This window comes from Lepidochelys olivacea (genome assembly GCF_965140295.1).
Source record: "Lepidochelys olivacea isolate rLepOli2 genome assembly, chromosome: 5".
NCBI classification, from domain to species: domain Eukaryota; kingdom Metazoa; phylum Chordata; order Testudines; family Cheloniidae; genus Lepidochelys; species Lepidochelys olivacea.
This window is the reverse complement of record NC_140415.1, coordinates 71,349,540-71,377,116: the sequence shown is the minus strand read 5'-3', so window position 1 is coordinate 71,377,116 and position 27,577 is coordinate 71,349,540. Positions and strand designations below refer to the sequence as shown.

The 27,577-nt window shown below is 42.5% G+C and overlaps 1 protein-coding gene across 2 annotated transcripts in view; it reads right to left on the bottom strand.

The window, feature by feature from the left end:
- Nucleotides 1-27,577, bottom strand: part of CAMK4 (calcium/calmodulin dependent protein kinase IV) — a 290,902-nt gene that overhangs the window by 160,705 nt on the left and 102,620 nt on the right. For both annotated transcript variants that reach the window (XM_084628870.1, XM_084628871.1), the window contains exon 2: nt 16,459-16,537. In XM_084628870.1, the coding sequence (XP_084484996.1) occupies nt 16,459-16,537 (79 nt within the window). The remainder of the gene's footprint in view (nt 1-16,458; nt 16,538-27,577) is intronic.

The window sequence follows — 27,577 nt, the reverse complement described above, 5'->3', positions numbered from 1 at the left end:
GTCTTTAGAAGTATGCAAGAGAAACCAAACCCCTGTCAACCAAACCCAAATTGCTATGCTATGGCAATAAGGAAAGTAGCAAATACGGTAACATCCTAAAAATCCTACCCAATTCTCATGGTGCCTGAGGAAATCTGATTCTGATTCCCCCAGGGAAGAAACAGATCTTCACAGATCTCTAACCCGAACCCCATAGACCTCAGGCAATCCACTGCAAGCACAGAGCCATCCACTCAGAAGCACTGTTCTTCCACACCAACTCCTGGCCCTGTGCTGTTCTCCCCAGCAGGACAGCTCCATTGGAGTCAGGCTTCCAAGGCTTCCTCAGCCAGTAGTGGCATAACCGCACCGAGTTCAGAACAGAAGAGAGAGACTCTAATAAAACATTCATCTAGCCTCACATTGGCTCAGTGCATTTGAAGATTTGCTGCTGGGTGCCAGGGGAACTGTGCAACCCAGCTTTCTACCCCAGCCCTTCCATGGAGTTGGACCCTTTGCTTTTGGTTCCACATGAGGTCTACCAAATAGCTACCTATCTCTCTCCTATTCCCAGTCTCAGGTGTTGTGCAGACTTTGGACACAAAGAGCACCGTGTAGAAGCAGCTGACTGCCCTTTCATGCAGGAGGAGGTGGTTGGGGAGGGAAGAACAATCAATATTAAGGGTGCCTTCTGTGCCTGGATGGGGGTGATGAGAAAAACTCTGGGGCACAAATTGCCTCATAAATGTTCAAATCAAGTTGTTCCCTCAATTGTAGCTATTTAATCAGTGTGTGCGCAATTTGGTTCCTTCTCACTAGTTTAATCACCTGAAAGATGTTCTTTAGCTACTGTCAAGGTTCCTCCCCCACTCTGAACTCTAGGGTACAGATGTGGGGACCTGCATGAAAAACCTCCTAAGCTTATCTTTACCAGCTTAGGTCAAAACTTCCCCAAGGTACAAAATATTACCCCCGTTATCCTTGGAATGGCCGCTACCACCACCAAACTAATACTGGTTACTGGGGAAGAGCTGTTTGGACGCGTCCTTCCCCCCAAAATACTTCCCAAAACCTTGCACCCCACTTCCTGGACAAGGTTTGGTAAAAAGCCTCACCAATTTGCCTAGGTGACTACAGACCCAGACCCTTGGATCTTAAGAACAATGAACAATCCTCCCAACACTTGCACCCCCCCCTTTCCTGGGAAATGTTGGATAAAAAGCCTCACCAATTTGCATAGGTGACCACAAACCCAAACCCTTGGATCTGAGAACAATGAAAAAGCATTCAGTGTTTTACAAGAAGACTTTTAATAAAAAATAGAAGTAAATAGAAATAAAGAAATCCCCCCAGTAAAATCAGGATGGTATATATCTTACAGGGTAATTAGATTCAAAAACATAGAGAACCCCTCTAGGCAAAACCTTAAGTTACAAAAAAGATACACAGACAGAAATAGTTATTCTATTCAGCACAATTCTTTTCTCAGCCATTTAAAGAAATCATAATCTAACACATACCTAGCTAGATTACTTACTAAAAGTTCTAAGACTCCATTCCTGTTCTGTCCCCGGCCAAGACGACTACAGACAGACACACAAACCCTTTGTTTCTCTCCCTCCTCCCAGCTTTTGAAAGTATCTTGTCTCCTCATTGGTCATTTTGGTCAGGTGCCAGCGAGGTTACCTTTAGCTTCTTAACCCTTTACAGGTGAGAGGAGCTTTCCCCTGGCCAGGAGGGATTTCAAAGGGGTTTACCCTTCCCTTTATATTTATGACAGCTACTAATCATTATTAGTTCAACAATACAAATTATGCAATAAGTCAAACTTCCTCAAATTGTACAGTAGTATGGTAAGAAAGCTGAGTTTCATAGATTCCTCTTTTCATCAGTTTGGCTAACTTTTACATGTCTGAAAATTAATCTGTTAACATCAGAAACTAAAGTTATCTAATTATCTGTAAATTAAATGCAGTGCGAAAAAGACACAATACAACGTCTCTTTGTTCTTGACTTAATATCTTAACCCTAGGAATGACTTACTCATGAAGTAAGTACTCTGGAACAACAGAGACTTGGTGGGATAACTCACATGACTGGAGTACTGTTATGGATGGTTATAAACTGTTCAGGAAGGACAGGCAGGGCAGAAAAGGTGGGGGAGTAGCACTGTATGTAAGGGAGCAGTGTGACTGCTCAGAGCTCCGGTATGAAACTGCAGAAAAACCTGAGTGTCTCTGGATTAAGTTTAGAAGTGTGAGCAACAAGAGTGATGTAGTGGTGGGAGTCTGCTATAGACCACCAGACCAGGGGGATGAGGTAGATGAGGCTTTCTTCCGGCAACTCGCAGAAGCTACTAGATCGCATGCCCTGGTTCTCATGGGCCACTTTAATCATCCTGATATCTGCTGGGAGAGCACTACAGCGGTGCATAGACAATCCAGGAAGTTTTTGGAAAATGTAGGGGACAATTTCCTGGTGCAACTGCTGGAGGAGCCAACTAGGGGGGAGCTTTTCTTGACCTGCTGCTCACAAACCAGGAAGAATTAGTAGGGGAAGCAAAAGTGGATGGGAATCTGGGAGGCAGTGACCATGAGTTGGTCGAGTTCAGGATCCTGACACAGGGAAGAAAGGTAAGCAGCAGAATACGGACATTGGACTTCAGGAAAGCAGACTTCGACTCCCTCAGGGAACTGATGGGTAGGATCCCCTGGGGGAATAACATGAGGGGGAAAGCAGCCCAGGAGAGCGGGCTGTATTTCAAGGAATCCCTGTTGAGGTTACTGGGACAAACCATCCCGATGTGTCGAAAGAATAGTAAATATGGCAGGTGACCAGTTGGCTTAACGGTGAAATCCTTGCGGATCTTAAACATAAAAAAGAAGCTTACAAGAAGTGGAAGATTGGACAGATGACCAGGGAAGAGTACCAAAATATTGCTCGGGCATGTAGGAATGAAATCAGGAGGGCCAAATCACACCTGGAGCTGCAGCTAGCAAGAGATGTTAAGAGTAACAAGAAGGGTTTCTTCAGGTATGTTGGCAACAAGAAGAAAGCCAAGGAAAGTGTGGGCCACTTACTGAATGAGGGAGGCAACCTAGTGACAGACAATGTGGAAAAAGCTAATGTACTCAATGCTTTCTTTGCCTCTGTCTTCACGAACAAGGTCAGCTCCCAGACTGCTGCGCTGGGCAACACAGCATGAGGAGTAGGTGGCCAGTCCTCTGTGGAGAAAGAGGTGGTTAGGGACTATTTAGAAAAGCTGGATGTGCACAAGTCCATGGGGCCGGATGCATTGCATCCGAGAGTGCTAAAGGAATTGGTGGCTGTGATTGCAGAGCCACTGGCCATTATCTTTGAAAACTCGTGGCGATCAGGGGAAGTCCCGGAAGACTGGAAAAAGGCTAATGTAGTCCCAATCTTTTAAAAAGGGAAGAAGGAGGATCCTGGGAACTACAGGCCAGTCAGCCTCACCTCAGTCCCCGGAAAAATCATGGAGCAGGTCCTCAAGGAATCTATCCTGAAGCACTTACACGAGAGAAAAGTGATCAGGAACAGTCAGCATGGATTCACCAAGGGAAGGTCATGCCTGACTAATCTAATCACCATCTATGATGAGATTACTGGTTCTGTGGATGAAGGGAAAGCAGTGGATGCATTGTTTCTTGACTTTAGCAAAGCTTTTGACACGGTCTCCCACAGTATTCTTGTCAGCAAGTTGAAGAAGTATGGGCTGGATGAATGCACTATAAGGTGGGTAGAAAGTTGGCTAGATTGTCAGGCTCAACAGGTAGTGATCAATGGCTCCATGTCTAGTTGGCAGCCAGTATCAAGTGGAGCGCCCCAAGGGTCGGTTTTGTTCAATATTTTCATAAATGATCTGGAGGATGGTGTGGATTGCACCCTCAGCAAGTTTGCGGATGACACTAAACTGGGAGGAGTGGTAGATATGCTGGAGGGTAGGGATAGGATACAGCGGGACCTAGACAAATTGGAGGATTGGGCCAAAAGTAATCTGATGAGGTTCAACAAGGATAAGTGTAGGGTCCTGCACTTAGGACGGAAGAATCCAATGCACTGCTACAGACTAGGGACCGAATGGCTAGGCAGCAGTTCTGCGGAAAAGGACCTAGGGGTGACAGTGGACGAGAAGCTGGATATGAGTCAACAGTGTGCTTTTGTTGCCAAGAAAGCCAATGGCATTTTGGGATGTATAAGTAGGGGCATAGCGAGCAGATCGATGGACGTGATCGTTCCCTTCTATACGACATTGGTGAGGCCTCATCTGGAGTACTGTGTCCAGTTTTGGGCCCCACGCTACTAGAAGGATGTGGAGAAATTGGAAAGAGTCCAGCGAAGGGCAACAAAAATGATTAGGGGTCTGGAACACATGACTTATGAGGAGAGGAGAGGCTGAGGGAACTGAGATTGTTTAGTCTGAAGAAGAGAAGAATGAGGGGGGATTTGATAGCTGCTTTCAACTACCTGAGAGGTGGTTCCAGAGAGGATGGTTCTAGACTATTCTCAGTGGTAGAAGAGGACAGGACAAGGAGTAATGGTCTCAAGTTGCAGTGGGGGAGGTTTAGATTGGATATTAGGAAAAACTTTTTCACTAGGAGGGTGGTGAAACACTGGAATGCGTTACCTAGGGAGGTGGTAGAATCTCCTTCCTTAGAAGTTTTTAAGGTCAGGCTTGACAAAGCCCTGGCTGGGATGATTTAACTGGGGATTGGTCCTGCTTTGAGCAGGGGGTTGGACTAGATGACCTTCTGAGGTCCCTTCCAACCCTGATATTCTATGATTCTATGATTCTAAGTGAAAACCAATTCAATCTAAATGACGACAGCTGAAAAACATTGTTCTGCTTTAAGTGATTTTACACATTATCTGCATTACAATGTATTAGAATACAATATTTTGCAATGGAGATTACCTGTAAAATGACAATGTATAACAGGACAATATTTTTGAATAAGTGAGAGAGATTTTTCCTGTTGTGAAGGATCTGGTAATACAGACAAAAAGCACTTTTCACTTTCCAGTGAACACAATGCTATTTTCCAAAGTTCTTTGTCATTAAAAATGTCCATGTACACTCACTGTATCAAAAACTATAGGTCATAAAATCAAAACCAGGTATCAATCTCATTTCAGAAGAAGTATTCTTTTAATTGCTCTATTCTTTTACCAGGTATTTATGTAAAAAGAACTTTATTGTGCTTCTCTGTAGACTGCTTATTTGGTGGAATTAAAATATATTTTAAAACTGAATTCTTTAGAAAGGGGGGGTCGAACTATTGAAGTCAGAGTCTTTTCCTTTTAGAGACAAGACTGGATGTGAACAATGGGAAGCCAAAGCTTTTTTCCATTATGCTACATGACTTCTTTATTTGTCAAAAATCTGAATGAGATATTTTGCTCAGTTTTCAAATGAAACGTATATAACAGTATGAATCACAAATTAATAACACTTGATGACACAGATGATTAAAAAGCAATACATCAAGAAAAATAAAGCCATCCAGGCATACAATAGCTAGTGCTACTGGCAAAGAGGTAATTAAACAGTCATTATTTGCCAACAATGACTACACGGTGGTACTGTATTTAGGATCCTAGTTCTCTCAGAAGTTAGTGGCAAAACTCTCTTTATTCTCAGAACAAGAAATGACGATAGGGGAAAATGTATCTCAGATGCCACATTGTGGTGTCTGTTGACAAAATATGGCTTTTCAAAATGATGACCAGAGAAACTATAGTTTATTCTTATTCATTCATACACAGTTACACATATTTATGTTTTTTTTAATCTAACACACTACATCTTAACACATCATGCTTAAAATAATATTTAGTTTGCAAGTCTGAGCCCTCAAAAATTAGGAAATGCTAAAATAAGGCTGCCCATACAACCTTAGTTCTGCCTTCTTGTGAGAGTGCATTATGATTTGGGCTGCTCAAAATTTTTCTATCAAAACCCTTTTGTTTTTTCTTGTCAACTCAATTAATTTAAACAAAAAAAAAAGAAAAGAAAAGAAACCGAGCAGCCAAAAATCAAAAAGTTTTGATTTCAAAATATTGCTGGGGTTCCTCAGGGAAGCTGTAGTTTAGGTACCTCATGCCCCATTCTCCTGTATGGACCGGATTTCCCAGCTGGACTACTTCTCTCATGATTAGTGCCCTACCAAATTCACTGCTGTGAAAAATGCATCACAGACTATGAAATCAGATCTCTCCCATGCAATCTAGCTATTGTAGGGGAGGAGAGGAACAGGTCTGGGGGTGCCCCAGGCGGGACCTCCTACTGGGCACTGGGCTCCAGAGGCTAGTCCCAGTGTGGCTGGGGAGGGACAGGACTTCCTCTTCCACTGCACGGCTGCTCTCGGGAGGAGCTCAGACCCATCTCCGGGTACCACCCCTGGCTGTAGGAAGCTCCACAACTGCGCTGCCTTCAGAGCTCAGCTCTGAAGAGAGCGCAAAAGTGAGAGGAACAATCCTGTGACTCCCCTACAATAGCTTTGCGACCCCTCCATGACCTCCTTTTGGGTTGGGATCCCCACAGAAATCGACTAATTTTAAAATTGATCAAAATGTATCATGAATTTGGTAGTGCTCTACTCATGATGCACTGTGGCAGCTCAGCAAGAGGGGAGACTGTGGTGCTTCATGGGAGATGTAGTTTGGCCAGGGAGCCCAGCCTCAAGAGAAGAACTGGGGCATGAGACACCTGAACTACAACCCCATGAGGTTCCTTGGCAACATCTCTGAATCAAACTTTTCAGTTTTTACAGCCACAAGTTTTTGTTTTCCAAAAAACGGTCAAACATTTTCAGAGGGGAAAACACCATTTTCTGACCAGTTCTAATTATGATTCTCTCTGAGCCTCACAAACATTAATTATTTTCACAACACACTGTGAGGTAGGGAGGATGTTCATAGATGAACTGAGATTAAGGCCAAAATTTTCCAAAGTATTGACTGTATATGCGCAACCTACTTGAGACATGTAGGGTCTCATTTTTCAGAACACTTAGCATTCTTATAGTACTTATATATGTTCAACACACTGTAAAGACATTAACAGGTTATCCCTCACAACACCCCTGTGAAGTAGGTGGACAAATATTATCATTCCCATTTTACAGACAGGGAAACTGAAACAAAAAGGCAAAGTAACTTGCTCACTGCCACACAGTGAGTCAGTGACACATCCAGGATTAGAATTCAGGACCTCCTGACTCCCAACCTTATACATATTACTCCAGACTATATTGCCTTACTGTCAGAGATGCTCATCATCCACAGGATCCATTGACTTCAGCTGCAGCTGTTAATGCTCAACATGACAATCTGGGGAATCTATGCATAGCTTATGAATTGTGGCTGATATTGGGGACTCTCTGTTTGTCTTTGCTGGATTGCAGATTATTTTGAATGTGGAGCTCATTTGGCTTCTCTGTGTCTTTTATGTCTTTCATGTTGAGCTAAAACCCCCAGGCGGTAATAAGAGAAATTCTTGCAGCTGGCACAGGGCTAACAGTAGAGGTTAATTAAACTTTGATCATGGTCCATTAAAATGGGTCGCCCTTGTACAAACAGATGGCAACCATTCAAGCTAAACTGGTTTTTCAAATCTGAACTCCAGGGGAAAGATAACTAAGCAACAGATCTCCTGGTGGGGGACTTTGATCACCCGGGAAGAATGACAAAAGGGGATGGACTGGGAGTGGATGGTCACTACAGAAACTAAATCAATTTGTTAGTCTTTAAGGTGCCACAAATACTCCTTGTTGCTTTTACAAAAACTAATTTCCCCTTGCTAAATACTCACACCTTCTTGTCAACTATTTGAAATGGGCCACCTTGTTTACATTGGCCTCATTAACACTACAAAAGTGATTTCCACTCCTTCTTGTCAACAGTTGAGAATTGCCTACTTCCAAATTAAACTGAATTGGCTCCTTAGCACCGACCTCCCCACTTGGTAAGGCAACTCCCATCTTTTCATATGCTGTGTATTTATACCTCCCTACTGTATGTTTCACTCCATGCACCTGATAAAGTGGGTTTTAGTCCATGTAAGCTTATACCCAGATAAATGTGTTAGTCTCTAAAGTGTCACAAGGATTCCTCTTTGTTTTTGCTGATACAGACTAACATGGCTACCCCTCTGAAACCTGTTAAGAAGAGTGGGTCTCTCTTCAGCCATCCTGGGAGAGAGCAGAAGGAAACTGGCTGAACAGGAGACAGAGATTCCATGATTCAGAGGAGAAGTCATGTGCAGGAGAGGGGCTTCTAGACTCCTTACTGGACTCGGATCTAAGCCCAGAGAACACTCAAGAGTGGTGAGGAAACTGACACAGGGAAATGCATACAGAAGTGTTACTGTTTTGTTTAGATCTGTGTATTTTTGTGCTAACTGAAGTAAAGAATAATTGTCTCCAGAAAACTTTGCAAATGCCTATGTGTGTGTTATGTGCTACACTTATCACATGTCCCTGAGCTGTAAACCCAGAGGACCCAGAAGACTGGAGCTCTGGGAGAGGGTGTATTTAAGCTACTTGAAGTCTGTGGGGTCAACACTGATCCTGGAGCCTAGGGCAGATGGGCTGAGAGGTCCCATTTCCCTGAAGGAATAATGGACAGAAAGCCTGTGCCCAGGTGCTAGAGAGGCCTACAAAAAAAGTGCTACAGCCTGTGGTTGGATATTGACAGATGTTTGGCTGCATGTGTGTGTTCCCTCCGTGTGCCGCCGCAGCCCTGCGCAGACAGCTGGCACAGCAGACCTCAAGCGAACCGCCCAATGACCACAAGCTCCATTAAGAGACGAAGGCACCCAGCCACGTTTATTGTCGACGAAGCACTTTACTAGCATCCCGCAGACTCTACTGGACCACTAATACATGTATGCCCGTAACAATGGACCAGCTCAGCGAATGGTAGGACTTTCCGTTCCTCCCTAGGCCAGACCAAGACACTCTCTGAGAGATACCTCTTTATACCCTGATAAAAACAAGTTACATACTGCCCCTCTGACATAATTAGTTACTGCCTCCTGACGTGACAAGTTACTACCTATCTCCCGTACATGTTGGTTCGATCAAAACATCTCTATTCATCACACTGTCATCCTGACCTTATCTTTTAGGTGGGGTCAGTGTGTTCCTGTTATCCTTGGGGGATGTTTTTGTATCATCCTTGATATCGGGATGTTCCGGTACCACACTTCTGGAATGCGTTGGCATGAATGCTCTGTGCCGAGCACTTCATAGGAAGGTGCGTTTCCGCACTATCCGCCCTGCTCTTGCCAGGTTCTGTGAGCCTGCACACCGGCAGAGCCTGACCTTTGCTCACAGCCTGACTTTTGCTAACTCTGCTTTATATCAGCAAAGCCTGCCCGCTACTTTAGCTCAGGTCTCACTCCCGGCCTCTGATACACGGGCTTAGATCTCAGGCTCTTTCTTTGTCTTTTTATGGGAAGGATGTTTACCCATCATCCCGGAAAAGCATAATGCACAGACTGAAGATGACCCAGTGGTCTAAACACCATTATGTGACCACCTTACTTTACCATCCATGCATTTCTGCCCCATCTGTCCCCTGGTCTCCTCCTACTACACAGCCTACTCAGATCAAGGGAAGCTTAAAATCACACGCACTTCACCGAAGTGGGGCCCAAACAGCAGTCTGGTGAGCATCCAGCAGAGGGCGCTCTCCCAGGGCTGTGTATGACTCATAGACTTTAAGGCCAGAAGGGACCATCATGATTATCTACTCTGACCTCCTGCGCATTGCAGGCCACAGAAACTCACCCTCCACTCTGGTAATAACCCCTAACCTCTGCCTGAGTTACTGAAGTCCTCAAATCATGATTTAAAGACTTCAAGTTACAGAGAATTCACTATTTACTCTCGTTTAAACCAGAAGTGACCTATGTCACTATGGAGCATGTCCTCAAGGAATCAATTCTTAAGCACTTAGACGAGAGGAAAGTGATCAGGAACAGTCAGCATAGATTCACCAAGGGAAGGTCCTGCCTGACTAATGTAATTGCCTTCTATGATGAGATAACTGGTTCTGTGGATGAAGGGAAAGCAGTGGACATGTTATTCCTCGACTTTAGCAAAGCTTTTGACACGGTCTCCCACAGTATTCTTGTCAGCAAGTTAAAGAAGTATGGGCTGGACGGATGCACTACAAGGTGAGTAGAAAGTTGGCTAGATTGTCGGGCTCAACGGGTAGTGATCAATGGCTCCATGTCTAGTTGGCAGCCGGTATCTAGCGGAGTGCCCCAAGGGTTGGTCCTGGGGCTGGTTTTGTTCCATATCTTCATAAATGATCTGGAGGATGGTGTGGATTGCACCCTCAGCAAGTTTGCGGATGACACTAAACTGGGAGGAGTGGTAGATATGCTGGAGGGTAGGGATAGGATACAGCGGGACCTAGACAAATTGGAGGATTGGGCCAAAAGAAATCTGATGAGGTTCAACAAGGACAAGTGCAGAGTCCTGCACTTAGGACTGAAGAATCCAATGCACCGCTACAGACTAGGGACCGAATGGCTAGGCAGCAGTTCTGCAGAAAAGGACCTAGGGATGACAGTGGACGAGAAGCTGGATATGAGTCAACAGTGTGCTCTTGTTGCCAAGAAGGCCAATGGCATTTTGGGGTGTATAAGTAGGGGCATTGCCAGCAGATCGAGGGATGTGATCGTTCCCCTCTATTCGACATTGGTGAGGACTCATCTGGAGTACTGGAGTTTTGGGCCCCACACTACAAGAAGGATGTGGAGAAATTGAAGAGAGTCCAGAGAAGGGCAACAAAAATGATTAGGGGACTGGAACACATGACTGATGAGGAGAGACTGAGGGAACTGGGATTGTTTAGTCTGCGGAAAAGAAGAATGAAGGGGGATTTAATAGCTGCTTTCAGCTATCTGAAAGGGGGTTCCAAAGAGGATGGATCCAGACTATTCTCAGTAGTAGCAGATGACAGAACAAGGAGTAATGGTCTCAAGTTGCAGTGGGGGAGGTTTAGGTTGGATATTAGGAAAAACTTTTTCATGAGGAGGGTGGTGAAACACTGGAATGCGTTACCTAGGGAGGTGGTGGAATCCCCTTCCTTAGAAGTTTCTAAGGTCAGGCTTGACAAAGCCCTGGCTGGGATGATTTAGTTGGGATTGGTCCTGCTCTGGGCAGAGGGTTGGACTAGATGGCCTCCAGAGGTCCCTTCCAACTCTGTTATTCTATGATTCTATGTCCCATGCTGCAAAAGATGGCAAAACCCCCCAATTTCTTCCAATCTGACCTTCACAACCCTTCACAACCCCAGATATGGCAATCAATGAAACACTGAGCATGTGGGCAAGACACACCAGGCAGATACCTGGGAAAGAATTCTCTGTAGTAACTCAGAGACCTCCCCATCTAGAGTCCAGTCTTTTGCCACTGAAGAGATTTGCTGCTAGCAGTCACTGATGGGCCACATGTCATTATAGGTAGTCTCATCAGGCCATCCCTTCCATAAACTTATCAAGCTCAGTCTTGAAACCAGGTAGGTTTTTTGCCCCCACTGATCCCCTTCCGAGTCTGTTCCACAGCTTCACTCCTCTGATGCTTAGAAACCTTTGCCTAATTTCAAGCCTAAACTTGTTGATGGCCAGTTTAGATTCATGTATTCTTGTGCCAATATTGGTGCTTAACTTAAACCACTTCATCCCCTCCCTGGTGTTTATCCCTGTGATGTATTTATAGAGGGCATTCACTGCATACCTGAAAATCAGGCCCCCCAGGTCTCAAGTTGGACACCCAGAACCTGAAGAACATACAGTGGCACTTGTGAACTTGGTTTAAAGTGACTTGCCCAGAATCACATTGAAAGTCTGTGGCAGAGACAGAATCCAATTCTCCTGGATAGTATTCAAGTACCTTAATTACAAGATCATCCTTGTTCTTCTTCCTGTCCTTTGCCTCATTCATTACACAGCTTTCAAATTCTGCAATAAATGAGAAAAGGGCCTGCAGCCTTGTTCACCAAATTACCTAGATTCCTAACATCCAGGAATCTCCTCTTCTCCCAGAAAACCTTCTGGGTTGATCTATGTGACCTACTTTGTTTATAACAGTAACAGTTCTACTATACTGATGAAAAGGTCTCTATAAGCAAAAGATATAATTAATATGACTGGCTAAAATTTTCAGGCAGGTTTTTAAGTTCTTTCTTAGAACAGTGTTATTGGTCTTTACAAAGTACATCCTCTTAAATATTAATGGTGTATAAGTGATTGTGCAATGTCCAAAATGTGACCTCACATTTGCAACCTTAACTTACAGTAGTCTGAAGACAGTTCATCATGGCATGGGGCCCCATTATTTGAGAGACTCTTCTGAAGGGCTAAGTAGGACTGACAGCTCTGCTTGTTCCACATGATTTAAGAATACTTACATTGCCTGGTTCATCCTTCATCTGCTTCCTATGTGGATAGATGTTGGCAGAATTTTAAGAACTCTCCTGAAAATAGTTCAGGGTTACACATAGTTCGGTCTCTGCCAACCAGGCCTAGCTCAGGGACAGTGTTTGGATCAAGTCTATTGGTAAATATGAGAGAGAGTAATTTACCAGGCTTCTTCACTGTACCACAAAATTTAGTTTTATAAAAAGTTAATCTTTTTATTGATGTCTTCGTGAAATAAAAATTCCAAACCTAATTTCTTACTCTAGAGTTCTCTCCAATTTTCACCATTATCCATGCCGACTTTTCTTTCAGCTTCTTTAATCTTGCTTTTTAACAGACCAGTGCCTTCTTCTCTTTGTCCACTTTTAGCTGCCGTAGAAGCTACGATCCTACCTTGCCCGACAGTCTTACTTGCTATAGTAGCCAGAGAGATCACAGGAATATTATTCTTATCAACATTGACAGCGGTGAGATACCAAAGGGAGTCTAGATCTCCCATTACATACATTTCCACTGAACTGGCACATGGTCCTGCCCAGAATTGTAGATCTCCTAGATGGCAGCTCAGTAGTTAGCTACTAGATCATAAAAAGTTATGGCAGAGGGATAGCTCAGTGGTTTGAGCATTGGCCTGCTAAACCCAGGGTTGTTAGTTCAAACCTTGAGGGGGCCATTTACGGATCTGGGGCTAAATAAATAAAGTGGGAGGTTGGCCCTGCTTTGAGCAGGGGGTTGAACTAGATGACCTCCTGAGGTCCCTTCCAACCCTGATATTCTATGATTCTAGTCTTGTTACTTAACTAAAATACAGTATAAACAGGAGCTACCACATTGCAGCCCATCCCAGAGAGAGCATGATTTCTACCATTGTCTTATGCCCTGGTTTTTACAATCATCTCTTTTTTCTCTTCCCTTTCTTCTCTCTGCTGTCCTACGAAACATTAATCATTGGGTGGTTAGAAAGCGAAACTGGAGCTAATCTCACTTCTTCCATCTTTTTTCTTCCTATTTCTCTGTGCTCCCAGATGCTGCTTTATGAACAAATAGTTTTAGACAATGGGACTGTGACATCTTTTTCAGTGGGATCCTGTGTCAAAGAGGTAAAACCAGCCACAATCCCTCTCTTTTCTTCACTCATCATACCTCCACTTCCCCCTCTTTATTTCATTTGCCTGCAGCAGTCCTCTTAGTTATAATTCTTGTTCTTAAGATTTTATTTCAAAAATTTAAACTGATCAACATTTTAATGGCATATTTAATTACAGAAAAATATTATCTAAATAATACTTAATCACTCTTTAGACTGAGCTCCTCTGGTCAGAGACCAGACCTACTTTTCTGTTAGGAAGAGCTTAGCACATTGTTCACTCTGCCGTAAGTGATGATAATTTGCCCAAATTGGAACAGATCTATAGTACTTCATCAAGCACAGATACAGACAGCTGTACATTATTATAGTATGACCTTGATTATCTGGTCAATTATCCAAATGAGCCCAATTATAAAATACCACCTGTTCTCGGTAACAGGGGTATGTCTCCCACGCTCTATTAATTACACACAAAATTCCTTCAGTTACCTGAACTTACCCACTGTTAAGCACAATATTCAGATAAGCAAGGCTGTACTGAATCTAGCCACCATTGTTATTCAGGGACATACACTTCACTTCTTATTATGTAATATATGATGTAACAGACTTAGACTCCTACCAGGTATTTGACCTGGTACTGTGTGACATTTTGATTAAAAAACTAGAATGATATAAAATGAATACGGCACACATTAAATGGAGTAAAAACTGACTAAATGCTAGGTCTGAAAATCTAACTGTAAATAGGGAATCATCATAGAGTTGGTGTGTTTCTAGTGGGGTCCTCAAGAGTCAGTTCCTGACCCTACACGCTAACATTTTAATCAATGATCTGGAAGAAAACATAAAATCACCCCTGATAAAGCTTGCAGGTGACAGAAAAATTTGTGGTAAATAATGATTAGGACAGGTCACTGATCTAGCTGTCTGGATAACTTAGTAAGCTGGACACACGCAATGTGTGTTTTAATACGGCTGAATGTAAATGTATACACCTAGGAACAAAAAATTTAGGCCATACTTACAAGATGGGGTACTCTATCCTGGGAAGCAGTGACTCTGAAAAAGATTTGGGGCTGTGGTGGAAAATCAGCTGAACATGAGCTCCCAGTGTAACGCTGTGGCCAAAAGGGCTAATGCAGTCCTGGGATGGTTTGCATAAACTGGGGAATCTCAGGTAGAAGTAAAGAGGTTATTTTACTGCTGTATTTAGCACTGGTGCAACCGCTACTGGAATATTGTGTACAGTTCTACAATTCAAGAAGAATGTAGATAAATTGGAGAGGGTTCAGAGAAGAGCCAAGAGAATGATTAAAGGATTAGAAAACATCCCTTGTAGTGATAGATTCAAGGAGCTCACTCTATTTAGCTTAATCAGAGATGGTTAAGGCGTGAGTTGATTACAGTCTATAAGTACCTAAAGGGGAAACAAATATTTGATAGTGGTCACTTCAATCTAGCAGAGAGAAGAATTACATAATCCAATGGCTGGAAGTTGAAGCCTGACAAATTCAGATTGGAAATATGGCATACATTTTTAACTGTGAAGGTAATTAATCACACAACAGTTTGCCAAGGATCATGGTGATCTCCCCACTGCATTTTCCACTGAATGTATCCGATGAAGTGAGCTGTAGCTCACGAAAGCTTATGCTCAAATAAATTTGTTAGTCTCTAAGGTGCCACAAGTACTCCTTTTCTTTCTGCATCACTGGTAATTTTTAAATCACAAGTGGGTGTTTTTCTAAAATACGTGCTCTAGGAATTATTTTGGGAAGTTCTCTGGCCTGTGTTATACAGGAGATCAGACTAGATCAACGGTTCTCAAACTGTGGGTCGGGACTCCAAAGTGGGTTATGACTCCATTTTAATTGGGTTGCCAGGGCCAGGACTAGACTTGCTGGGACCTGGAACTGAAGCTGAAGCCTGAACTCACCCCAACCCAGGGCGGTGGGGCTCGGACTCCAGCCCTCTCTCCCCCGACCCGGGGTTGTGTAGTAATTTTGTTGTCAGAAGGGAGTCGGGCTGCCATGAAGTTTGAGAATCACTGGACTAGATGATCATAATGGTCCCTCTGGCCTTGGAATCTATGACATTATTACTTATTTTTCTCAACTTTTATGGGTTTTTAAACTCTATGTCAATCATATAAATGAACTAATCTGTACAGACACTAAAAAATTAATGGGATTTTTTTAAATTATACCATTTGTTTTCTTAGTGCATTTCAGAATAAGAATCACAAAAAAATTAAATGAGCAATTGTTTATTTTTAAAATGTTATACGAATGTGAGAGTGTAGAGAGCTAAATGCTGAAACTTGAAACTAAAGACCTCTGTTTTACCATAGAAAACAAACAGCACAAGCAGTAGCAATGCAAGCTTTTAACGCAACTACCTTTTGCCTCCCGCCAGCATGCCAAACATAGACGCTGAAGGAGCACCTCTAGTTTCATTTCTATGCCAGTTTAATCTTTGGCCTGTTTTCAAAGACTACAAATTAGTGCCGACATCTTATTGATGCAAAACCTGTCCATTATGTCTTGCACCAATTAATGTCGCAGTTAGGCATGTTTTCACCTACTCACCTGCCGTTATGTTGCCATTCTAGCACATGAATAAAAATCACATCCTTGAACTCCAACCACCCAGCCTTCCCTCAGGTACTCTTTTCCACCCAGTCAGGACCCATCATTTTTCTTCCCCTTCTCTTGGCCTCCTACTACTTTCCTTCTCTGCTTGAGTTCTCCCCACCCCTTTACCAGTCTTAAGAGTGTAGGCCTTACTTATTCATGCTTTCCACCAAATCCCTTTAAGTATGGGGAGCAGAAGATGCTCTGCTGCTGGGGTGATGGATCTCAGAGGTGAAGAGGGTCCAAATTCATTACCAATCCTATCAATACAATGCTGTAGTAACCAAAAAACAACGTACAGTTTTCTTCAACATTTTGACGGCGTAAGGCTTCTGGGTTCCTTTCTGCCTGCATCTGTAGACAATGGATGTAGCACCACTAAATGAAAAAGAAAAACAGTGTTATTATTGAAGGCTATTGAATACATCTTGTCTAATTAGACAACACTGTGTGACTTCTTATTTCCAACTGGAGATTTTAATAAATTGCAAAGCAAAGGGTTAAAATATAAACTGCTACATTCTCAGCTGTTTCAGCGCTCAGGTTCAGTGCAGCTAGAGGACAAAGATGTAATTACATTGCCTTTCTGCCCCTCAAATCCTGGGGGAAGTCAGAACATGATACTGCCCCAAATGCAACTCAGAGCAGCTTTAGGTCTGCCCTAACTTCCACCAGCCATCCCTTTGGGCTCTTCTGCCAGTGGAAATTGCCAGATCTCAGTGAAGTTCAGTCACACCTTCTCCTGCCCCCTGACGTGCCCGGAAACTCTCCCTATGCCGGGAAGCAGAAAAGATTGTGAAGCAGAGGTTTAGGGGGAACCCTTTTAGGGAAAATGTAAGTTCCCTCTGCTGCTGGAGTGTCACAAAAGGGACTTAATATGGCCCAGGCTCTAGACCAATGTATCTCACCTTTGTTAAGATATTTGCAAAGGGGAAAAGATTACTGTGCTAATATCCATTCAATTGCCTGGTTAATCATAGCAAACCCAAATCTCACCCACTTGCTTGCAGGCTGTGACACTAGAAGACAAATTCAGCCCTAACAGAAGCAGAAGATGCTTTCAGTTAAATCAATGGAAGTTGTACCTGCTTACCCTAAGCATTTGAATTTGGCCCAAGATCTTCAATTTCTTCAAGGTGGATTTATTAAACACATCAGGTCAGGGCACTGATAATATGCTCAAACCAATGTGTTCCATTTGCTATTGCCAAGAAAGGAATTGTACTGTATCCTTTGGTTAGAAGCAGGAAAGACCTTTGGGATAGTTTTGGAGGTTCTGAGGATTTCAGTTAACCTGTCATTCCATTATTTTTCATTTTAGCATTTGAATTTCTTATTGCCAACTTAAGTCAGAAGCAGAAGTACCAAAATACTGATCACCATCACTGGTTCTTGTGACATATCTGGACCAACTGGAATCAGGAATTACTTGAAACTTTACAAGAAAGATAGTTCTCATGAGATTTCCATTATCAAAATTACTGAGTCTTAAAGTTCGTAGAGTCATAGGTTTTAAAGCTAAAAGGGTTCATTATGATCATCTCATCAAACCTCCGGCAGAACACATCCTCTAGAATTAAACCCAGTAATTCCTGCAGTGGAGGGACTTTCTTCCTCACTACATAGAGTGAGCACGATCAAGCCTATAATTTATGATTGAATTAGAACATACATTTGAGAAAGGCATCTTCATGACAGGTCAGTTCAGAAAAGGTTTAAATAAGTAATTGCTTGAGAGCTTACATGTATCAAACCATTGAGTCTTTTGAAGTTTGTCGATTTCTTCACACAACGTACAGTGCAGGTACTGTATTTCTTTAGTGTGCTAAAATTAATTTTTTTTTAAATTTGTAACAACAAATTGATAAATGTATAGGAGTATTCTAACCTCCAAAGAATTTCAGAATGATTAAATATATTTAACCAGAACATTTCTCATTAGCCAATATAAAGAACTCTCAAATGGCTCTATTCAACAAGACAGAAAAAATACCCAGTTAAAAAAACCCAAACCCTCTAAATAAAAAAAAGAGTTAATCTGTAAGGACACATTATAATAATACATATCTTTTCAATATTTTACTAAAAAACTTCAATAGGAAGGTCACTGTATCAATGCAAATCATCATTATACAGTGCTTTACATATTTAAAGTGCTATATAAACATTACACTAATTAGTCTTCATATACTCCTGTGACTAAAGACAATAAACCCTCTACAACCAATAACGTAAAACAATATCAAATGTCATCTGATTAAGGCTGGAAAAGAGGAGACAGATTTCTGGAGAGGGGTTTCGTGAGAATACTGGGGCAGTCAAAGAAAAGAATTTGGGGTGGGATTTTGAGTTGTATGGTAGGTGTCTGGGTTTGTTATCCACATTTCAAAAGAAATGATTCAATATAAATATAGAAGGGCAAGTTTAGAAATGGGGAGGACTTTGTTGTAAAGAGCATTTTCACTGCATCCCCTGGAGTCCTAATTTAAGAGCCACATTCTTTCCCAAACAATGGAACATCAGGCAGCTGGAGAAGAATGTTAAAGAGGCCATTGCTGGTATACCTACAAACAGTCATGGCTGAAAGCGCTGTTTCTGTCAGGGAGGAAAGGAGCCTTCTAATTAATACCTAACCCCCACCTCCCCCTTCAGAAACAAGTGGCAAACTATATGAACAGGAAGACCCCCAAATTATTTGACTAATGGTGGGGTGCTCATAAAACAATTGCTGTGAGATCAGAAACCCATTTTCTTCCAACCTGATGATCGTGATGGGAAAGATCTTTCCTTTTTTTTTTGGTTTGTTGTTTTAAATTAAAAGCCCCTACTCTAGAGCCAGTCTTCCTCCTGGGATCATGCAGAATGGAGCCAGAGGTTTAGAAAAGAGGGAGTAGCATAATGTCGGAGGTGGACATTCATTTTCATGAGTTCTCTACTGCTCTGCACAGCTCTGCAACATGCTCACAAGAAGTACATCTTGCTTTGTTTATTTTAGATTTCTGCAGCAGCCCTATCATGCATAAATCAGCCTACTGCTTGACCAACACACAGATCTTTCCTGGACCTGCATGGTTTGGAAGGTCATTGATATATTTTTCAGATTAGACCGTCAGTTAAGAAAAAATAGTGGAAAACTTTGGTGCTGAGAAGCTCATGTAAGACAGGAAAGCTCAGAGCATTTGTAATCATTATAATTGGTGCCCTCATCTTGAGTTTTTCAGTGTGGCAAGTGACGAGTCTTTATATGTAAGGGGACTGTTGCCCCCAGGGGTGTTTTAGTTGCTAGCTCCCAGCACTAAAAAGGGGGAACGGTCGACGGGGAATCAGGACCCTGAAACTGACAGCCCCCAGGAGCAATGGGGAGAGGCCAATGCTCCAGGTCAGCCTGAAGGACAGGGCGGGCAGGCTAATCAGGGAGTCAGGAGGCCAGGGACGTCCCGTCCTCCATGTGAGCTGGAATTGCCTGGGTCAGACAGAGTGGGGCCGAGCTAAGGAGAAAGCAGGGGCCTGAGCTGAGGTGGGGAGCAGAGCTGTGCCAGATCCAGAGGAACCAGAAAAGCAGCTCAGAGAGAGCAGACCCTGTCCTGGGGGCAGAGCTGCAGCCCCAAAGCCAGAGGCACAGCCCAGAGAGAAGAGCTGCAGCAATCAGAGTCAGAGGGGCCAGAAAAACAGCCCAGGAAGCAGGTCAGTGCTGGGAGCAGAGTCACAGAAGCAGCCTGCAGAGGAGACCTGTCCTGGGAGCAGAGCTTCAGCAACCAGAGCCAGAGGGGCCAAAGAAGCAGCCCAGAGAGCTGGAGGCAGCAGCAGTGCAGAGACGGAGTGGTGGAGCTGGGGCTGGAGCAGTCTGGAGCTGGGTGCGGTGAGCAGCTGGGGAGACCGAGGGGGACCCTGGGCAGAGGGCCCAGCGCAGGGAGACGCCTCAGCCAAGAGGCTCTGCGGGCCAGGCTTGGATCGTAACCCTGACAGGGTGGGGGCGACACTGGGAAGAAGGGTCCTATCACTTAGAGCCTGAGAGCATGTGGCCACCACCAGAGCAAGTGTCCAACCCACAGCATCCCTGCAGAAAAGCCAGGGCCTGAGAAGAAGGCCTGGGACTTACAAGGAACAGACTGTGAACTGCCCTGACATTCCAGAGACACTGTTTGTGATGTTCCTTGCCACAGAGCAGGGTGATGTGTTTCCTTTAACCTTTCCCATTTTTCCTTATTTTTTTTTAAATTAAATTGATTGTAATAGTTGATTAAATAACTTGCATTTGCTTTAACTTGTATGTAATGGTCAGTGGGTCAGAGAAGTGCCCAGTGCAGAGAGAGTATCCCGGAGTGGGGACACCCTAGCCCCTGTCCTAGGTGACTACAGCAGGGCTGGGGGTCGAGCCCCCCAGGAATCCTGGACCCAGCCTTGTTGGGGTTACGAGGACTCTGCCAGACAGGAGAGTGGAAGGGGAGTCCTCAAGGGCAGGGAGGCCACTGGGTAAAGGAAGTGGGAGCAAGGACTCAGATCCTTTCGCTAGCCCGCTTCACTGGAGTAGTGCAGAAGCCAGGAAAGTTCCCCACAATAGCGGGACTATTCCCCTGCTTATATAATGTTAGAAAAGAGATTTTCATGAGCAGGCAGGGTTTGGAAGGGCTCACAACTTCATTTCTGGTTCCCTCTCTCTCTCCTTGGAGTATTAAAGTCTAACTAAACTCCAAGCACAAATTATTCAGAGTTGGTTGGAATCATATTAAGAGGACATATAAGAGAAAACAGAAGTAGTTTGCCATGCTAAGAGTCTGAATTTCTACTCTGTGGAAAATACTGGAATTTCTTTTACAGCTCCTGGAAATCAGGTTAGTGATTTTGGATGAGATTTATTTTTAAAGCTGAGATACATACTGCACAAATGAGTGGGGTTTTTAAAAATAAATAAATCTTGCTCTGCTATACAGAGGGATGCCTACAGCAATATCCAAAGTCTGAACTTGCAAAAAAGCCTAAGAAACACTATATAAATCTCATCTAATGCTGCTTGAGTATGAATGACTGTGACCCTAACAGCATCCCAGTGCAAGAGGGCACGGGCCTCACTGGTACCTGGTAGTGAGTTTCAGTTGGCCTGACAAGTTCAGTGTACCCCAATTCATTAATGTCAGATGGTATCTGATGCATGTCATGTACAGCATCATTGGAAGACTAACACCACACTGATCATTAATCTTCTTGTGTGGTGTGCATATGGTAAATGCCAAAGGTACAACAGAAATATCAAGGAAACATGGAACTAAAATGTATTTACCAGACAAGACTGGGGACTGGGTAAAGAGGTTTCTCCCCGACAAAGAACAAGCTGACATCTCCAGCCAGCTGTCATCAGAGTTGCTTACCAATCACATGGCAAGTGTCCATTCATTTGCAAAGAAGAGGGAAGGAACAGATTAATTGGCATTTTAGCAAACACCTAGAGAGAAGGAAACTAGCATGGAACTTCCTTTGCAATCATACTTCATGTCTCCTTCCATACAGCTTGAATTGACTTTATTTTGGGAGGCATCCTTCAGAAGACTCCATGTCAAAGGCTCACTGGACTGTAAAAGAGAGGGGCAGAAAACCCCAAGTAATCTTTCACCTAAGATGACAGACACACTGAGGAATTTGTCTTTGGGAAGAGATTCTGACCAGAGGGGAGGTCAGCTATCTTGCTGGAAGAAGTGGGTGGTAAGAATCTTACCTGATACTTAGACAATAGTTTGTTTCAGTTTTAGCATTAGGAAATGTATTTTTCCTTTTGTTTGTAACCCTTTCTAACTGTATTCCTTGTACTTGGCATCACTTAAAATCCTCTCTCCTTTGGTTAATCAGCTTGTTTGACTTTTAATCTACACCAGCCTAGTACTGTGCTTGAACTGAAGTGATTGTTAACTCCAAGTGAGAAGCTGTGCCTTGTGTCTCTTCAGAGGAGCCAATGAACCTTATCATTCCTCTGAATGGTCCAGAAAAGGGCTGGACCTTGCAGAGCACACGGTTTTGTGAAATTCAGGACTGTTTGGGGGGGGGGGGTGTTGGATTCACTTGGCTGGTAGTCACAGAGGAAACACACACCAGTACCCACTCCAGGCTGGTGCAGCACAAGTCTCTTATTTACCGTCACAGCAGAATATTCCCCACCCCCAGTGCCAAAGAAGTCTAACAAAGTCAGCATTGGCACTGCACCACTCCCAAATGTCTAGTAACCAAGGCTGGTGGATACCAGAGTGTGGCTGGGGTGTAACAAGCAGACTGCTGGAATCAGAGTGCTGAGCCAGACCTGCTCAACACATTGACCGTGCATGCTTATCTGCTGGCTGTCAGTGTACAGGCTTTGAGCCACTGCAGCAGAGCATATAAAGTACCAGAGTTACAGGGAAGGTGGCGAACACAACAATGACATCTAAACATAAAAGTGCTTTGAAAATAAAAACACTTGCTCCCATACAATAAATTAATTGCACTAAGATTAGGGACAACTTGTGGGAGGCACCATTACTCGCTCATTGTGAATGTGGACAAGCAGCTAGGAAAAAGAGTTTTTATTCTACAATGGTGCTATTATTTTGTTGCAATTGTAATGATTTTGGCAAGCGGGAAAATTTAATTTCAGTTGTCAATCTCAATGATTTTGCTGCTTTTATTCTTTGAGCTTTCACACAAACTTTAGAAATGAAATCAGAGGGAAAAATGAGATGACATACTTTGCATATATGTGCTATAATATTTTGCTAATTAATTTGAAATAGCTCTTAAAACATTCAAACACAGGAATAAAGCCCCCTTTTTCTTCATATATTTGTATGTATGTATCTTGGGTTTTGTTGTTGAATATTTTTAGTCATATGTTGTGTGTGAATATTATGGATTTTTCATATTTGAGTCTTTTGGAATTGCTGAAATGTAAACCAAGTAGAATAGCAGAAATGATCATTTGCACACTGTTTTTATTTTTTATACACACTCAACATATGTAGAGTTGGATTATGTAATTAAAGACTGTTTGACTGTGTTTTTATAGTACTTAGAACAATGGAGTCCTGGTCCATGATTCGGACTTCTGGGTGCTACAATATTACAAATAAATAATAATATGCATACACACAAGAGAGATGAATTAAGGTTTTATGATAGCCAGCCACCATCTTGGCAGATACTAGGAACTGAATCAGGGAGCTCCAGAGTTAAAAGCATGAATTTCTAAAGCTTGAGCCAGGTTTCATAGCTGGAGCCTGTAACAGATATGCATCCTCTGTGGATTAGGCACTGAGGGAGACACATACCACACGCTGACCAGTGTGCAGAAATATCACAGTCAGCTTTAATTTGGGCATTTTCTAACCTTTGAGCATTCAATTTTGCAATCCCAATGTCCTTTTGTACGTAATAATACACATCATGCAGTTATTCTTGGGGGTTTTGTTAAAATTTTTTGTCCTGAGCATAACTACTGACTTTCATTTAGACTAAATGTAAAGAAGTGACTGAAACAATAGCTGTCTCCAAATCCAAACATGGATACATGTCTCCACTTAAAGACTCCATCTTCACTGGAATAACCCACATCATCTTGAATCTAACTGCTCAGGCAAAAAAGGGCAAGGCTATTAGAATCATAGAATCATAGAATATCAGGGTTGGAAGGGACCCCAGAAGGTCATCTAGTCCAACCCCCTGCTCAAAGCAGGACCAATTCCCAGTTAAATTACGCTAGGGGTGTATATTAATCAGTGCTACACTTCATCTTTCTCAGCAGCTCCAGAGAGCTCCACTCAGTACAATAATACTAACTTATATACTCTCCTCTATAGACCTTATGAAGGCAAATACATTTATGAGGTTAAATAATAATACCCAACAAGCAAACTTAAAAGAGATATGAATTGAGAGATGATTTCTAGTGGAAGTTAAAACAAGATGAGCACTCTATGAAGTAGAGAGAGATAAAGGAAGGCTGTTCTAGTCAACAGACACTGCAAAGGAGAAGGCTCTTACTCCAAGAGTGGTGAGATTAAGAAGGAGGACAGCGTGGAGGACAGCACCAGACAAGCAAAGGGAAGGGCTAAAGAGCATTGAAGTGTTTTAAAAATTATGGGGTGGAGGGAAGGGAAGGAATGAACTGGATCCTAAAATGAGTAGGTAGCCAGCAGAAAACAAATATAAAATGAATGACACTTGCAAAATATTTTGTAATCACTTTAAGGTGCTCAGACACTATAACTGGTATGTACTATAAACACTTGGCAAAATAGATTAGCTATCTATATCCATGATAAAATAGGCTCAATTAGGTCAGACAGAGTTGTTTGGCCAAAAGATGATGTGGTCCTAAACCTTTATGTACTTAAGAAGGCAAGGCAGAAGCATTCTGCTTATGTTGGAGATTCGAGACTTGGGAAGGCTACGGAGAAGGGAATGAGTATTCAAGGAAATCAGAGAGACAAGGTGGGTGAGTATAGTGAGGCGGTGTGGCCTCCCTCCGACCTAGATGGGGAGGAACCACCCTCTGTGCCCAAGTGGGAGGAGCCAGGCCTGACTCGCCCCTCCTACCAGAAGTGGGTAACAGGATGTATAAAGGGCAGGGCCTCCAGCTCAGTCAGTGCAGAGACACTGAGGGAGGCAGATGGATCCCTGTGATTTAAATTGATTTTTTTTAATATCAATTCCATTTGACTTCATCTAATCAAACCATGCTTATACAAACAGGAAGGTCCCAATCAAAGAAGTTGAAAGGATGAATGCTTTGAAAAGAATACTTTATCCTGTGCATTTAAATGGTCTGCATTATGCAGTCACATTAATCTGTGCTGTCACAGGGGCAAGTTAATAGAGTTAACTCTCAGTTTTAGGATTTCCGTAGCAAGATACTGAATGTTTCTATACTCTACAGGTATACAACAAGTTAAAAATCAAATCTCTCTCTCTCACCCACACACAGTAATGCAATATCAAAATTAATTGTCTTACATCTACTGTATGACTTACTCTCAATCTTCCAAATGAAGTGGCCCATTAGAAAATTGTTGAGGGTTAAGCAGAATAAAACCACATTAACTGTTATATAAAACTGCTGACAAACACCAATGAAAACATCATCTGAAAGATTACAGGACTTCAAGATATTACTTCCTGCATTTCTGTAAGCTATGTGAAGTCAGTACCTTTCATGGCTTAAAGTCTTGTGAGAAAGCAAAATACGAGAGCTATACATTAAAAGAAGAGCTCCTACCTCAACATATTTTTAAAAGAAATGTTACTCTATTCTGAAATGCAAGCACAAGAAAGATTCTGCAGCACAACTAGTCAGGGAAATGCACCTCATCTCTTTTATATCAAACAGTAATTCTTTTCTATCACCCTCAGACACTGAATTTAATACTGATTCTTAATAACTTTTTGAAAGCTTTCTACTGGAGAAGATGAATTTCTATGATACAGCATAAAACATACAACAAAATTATTATTATTATTATTATTATTATTATTTTTACAGAGGTACAGGAATCAGGTATATAATTTTGTATTAGTGTAGGGTTTTTCCTCATTATACTAGGGATAATACAAGAAATAGAAATACCATAAAAACGTCTGCAATTCTGCAAAGGACTGGAGAATCAGGAAGAGACTCAGGGATTTTATCTTTTGCGGAGAGACAAGCTTGAATACCCATGTTTTATATATTCTAGATGTATTTTGGAGCGAGAAGGCATGGGTGTTGGAAGAATGCTCATAGTGCATAAAAAAGAAGCCCAATTCTCTTATGTTTTAGAGTTTTGTCTGGCTTGATTTTGACAAGAGAGAAAAATCAATATCCTTTTAGCTTTTGAATCCATGACTTTTAGCTTCCACATTGATTTTCTACCATCTGATTTGACAGTTCAATTTAAAAGTCTGTCCTCATCTGGCGTGGCCTGCAAAGACAATGCCATAGCACAACAGGGAATTTTAGATGTTTTCTTTCGACCGTAGATACAGAAAAACACCTTATTTGGGAGCAGAAGGACAGAAGTCAAAGCAGTTTGTTAGAGTCCCGCTATCTTTGTTACATTTCAAATAGCCAGCTTTCCCCAATCCACTTCAAAACAGTCTCAGCTACATACACCAATATTAAATGTTAAATCAAGCATTCTAGTGTTTGCCAAGATCCTTAAATCCACTGCTTCCTAGATATTGATTTACAAAATTATAGTTTCTTAGAGCTGGGCAAGGTTGGTAGAATGTTAAAATCTAGATGTGCACAGCAGTGGCACCCTCCTCCTGGAGGTGGGTAGCTGATAATTCCAGGAGGCACTATTATAAACCCAACAAGATGAGGGCTGGGTTGGCATTGCTAGGAACTTGAAGAGACCAGATGATTGTATTTCTGATTAGACTCTTAGGTGTATGGAAACTCTTCTTATGAGCTGAGAATTGCAGGAAGCACATACACATTGGTGTTTACATAAACTCAGCTGGAGCAAGACTCCAGAAACACAGTTTCTCATTATTAGCAACTAAATGTCTTCTTATCCAGTAGGGACTTACCCCCTTGGGAGGTAAAATGCCCCCTTTTTGACAGCTGAATTTACAGTTACATAATTTATCTTCCTTAAGTACTTCTACGGCAGAGGTGGGCAAACTACTGGCTGTTTTGGGAGGCACAAGCCTCCCCTAACTGGCCCTCCATACAGTTTCAGAAACCCGATGTGGCCCTCAGGGCAAAAAGTTTGCCCGCCTCTGTTCTAAGGGGTCTATTAACATGGTACTTAAGAACACCAGTTACACAGGTGTGCAGGATGAGATGCACGACACAGGACTATAATATCTGAATTAGCCGTTGACTAATCTGGCTTCTCTGTCCTATACTGAAGGTGGGGGGTGTTGTTTCAGAGATTGCAAATTCTGTATCAATAGACTTGTGTATTTCAGTGGGCAGCAGAAAACAGCCTGATCCACTTCTATTTCTTTTAGTAAAACAGTGCTCACGTGGTCATCTAAGAAAGATGAGGCAGAATTTGGACTGCAGTTTATTTCTGATTTTGCTGTTTGACAACAGTAAATATTGCTACTTTGATACCATTCCACATACAGAAGGTTAGCTTCTGAGCAATGCTGAAAGGGAAAATGTGGTAATGCAGATATGAGCTGGGGAGCAGAGCACAGTAGTTATATAGTATCGTTGAAGTGAGCCCTGCAGAACAAAACTATTCAATAACTCTTCTCTCCTTCTTTCATCATCTCCTTTCAAGTATTGGGCCAGATTGTTCATAAAAATAACTATTATTCCTAAAACAATGGGTGTGCTTCTCCTGCATGATTAACAGTTATTTTTCAAGTCAGAAAAGACACAAGGCAAACAGCCTGTGTCAGCATCAAACTATTTTTTTCACAGACTCATAGAAGTATAGGACTGGAAGGGACTCAATAGGTCAT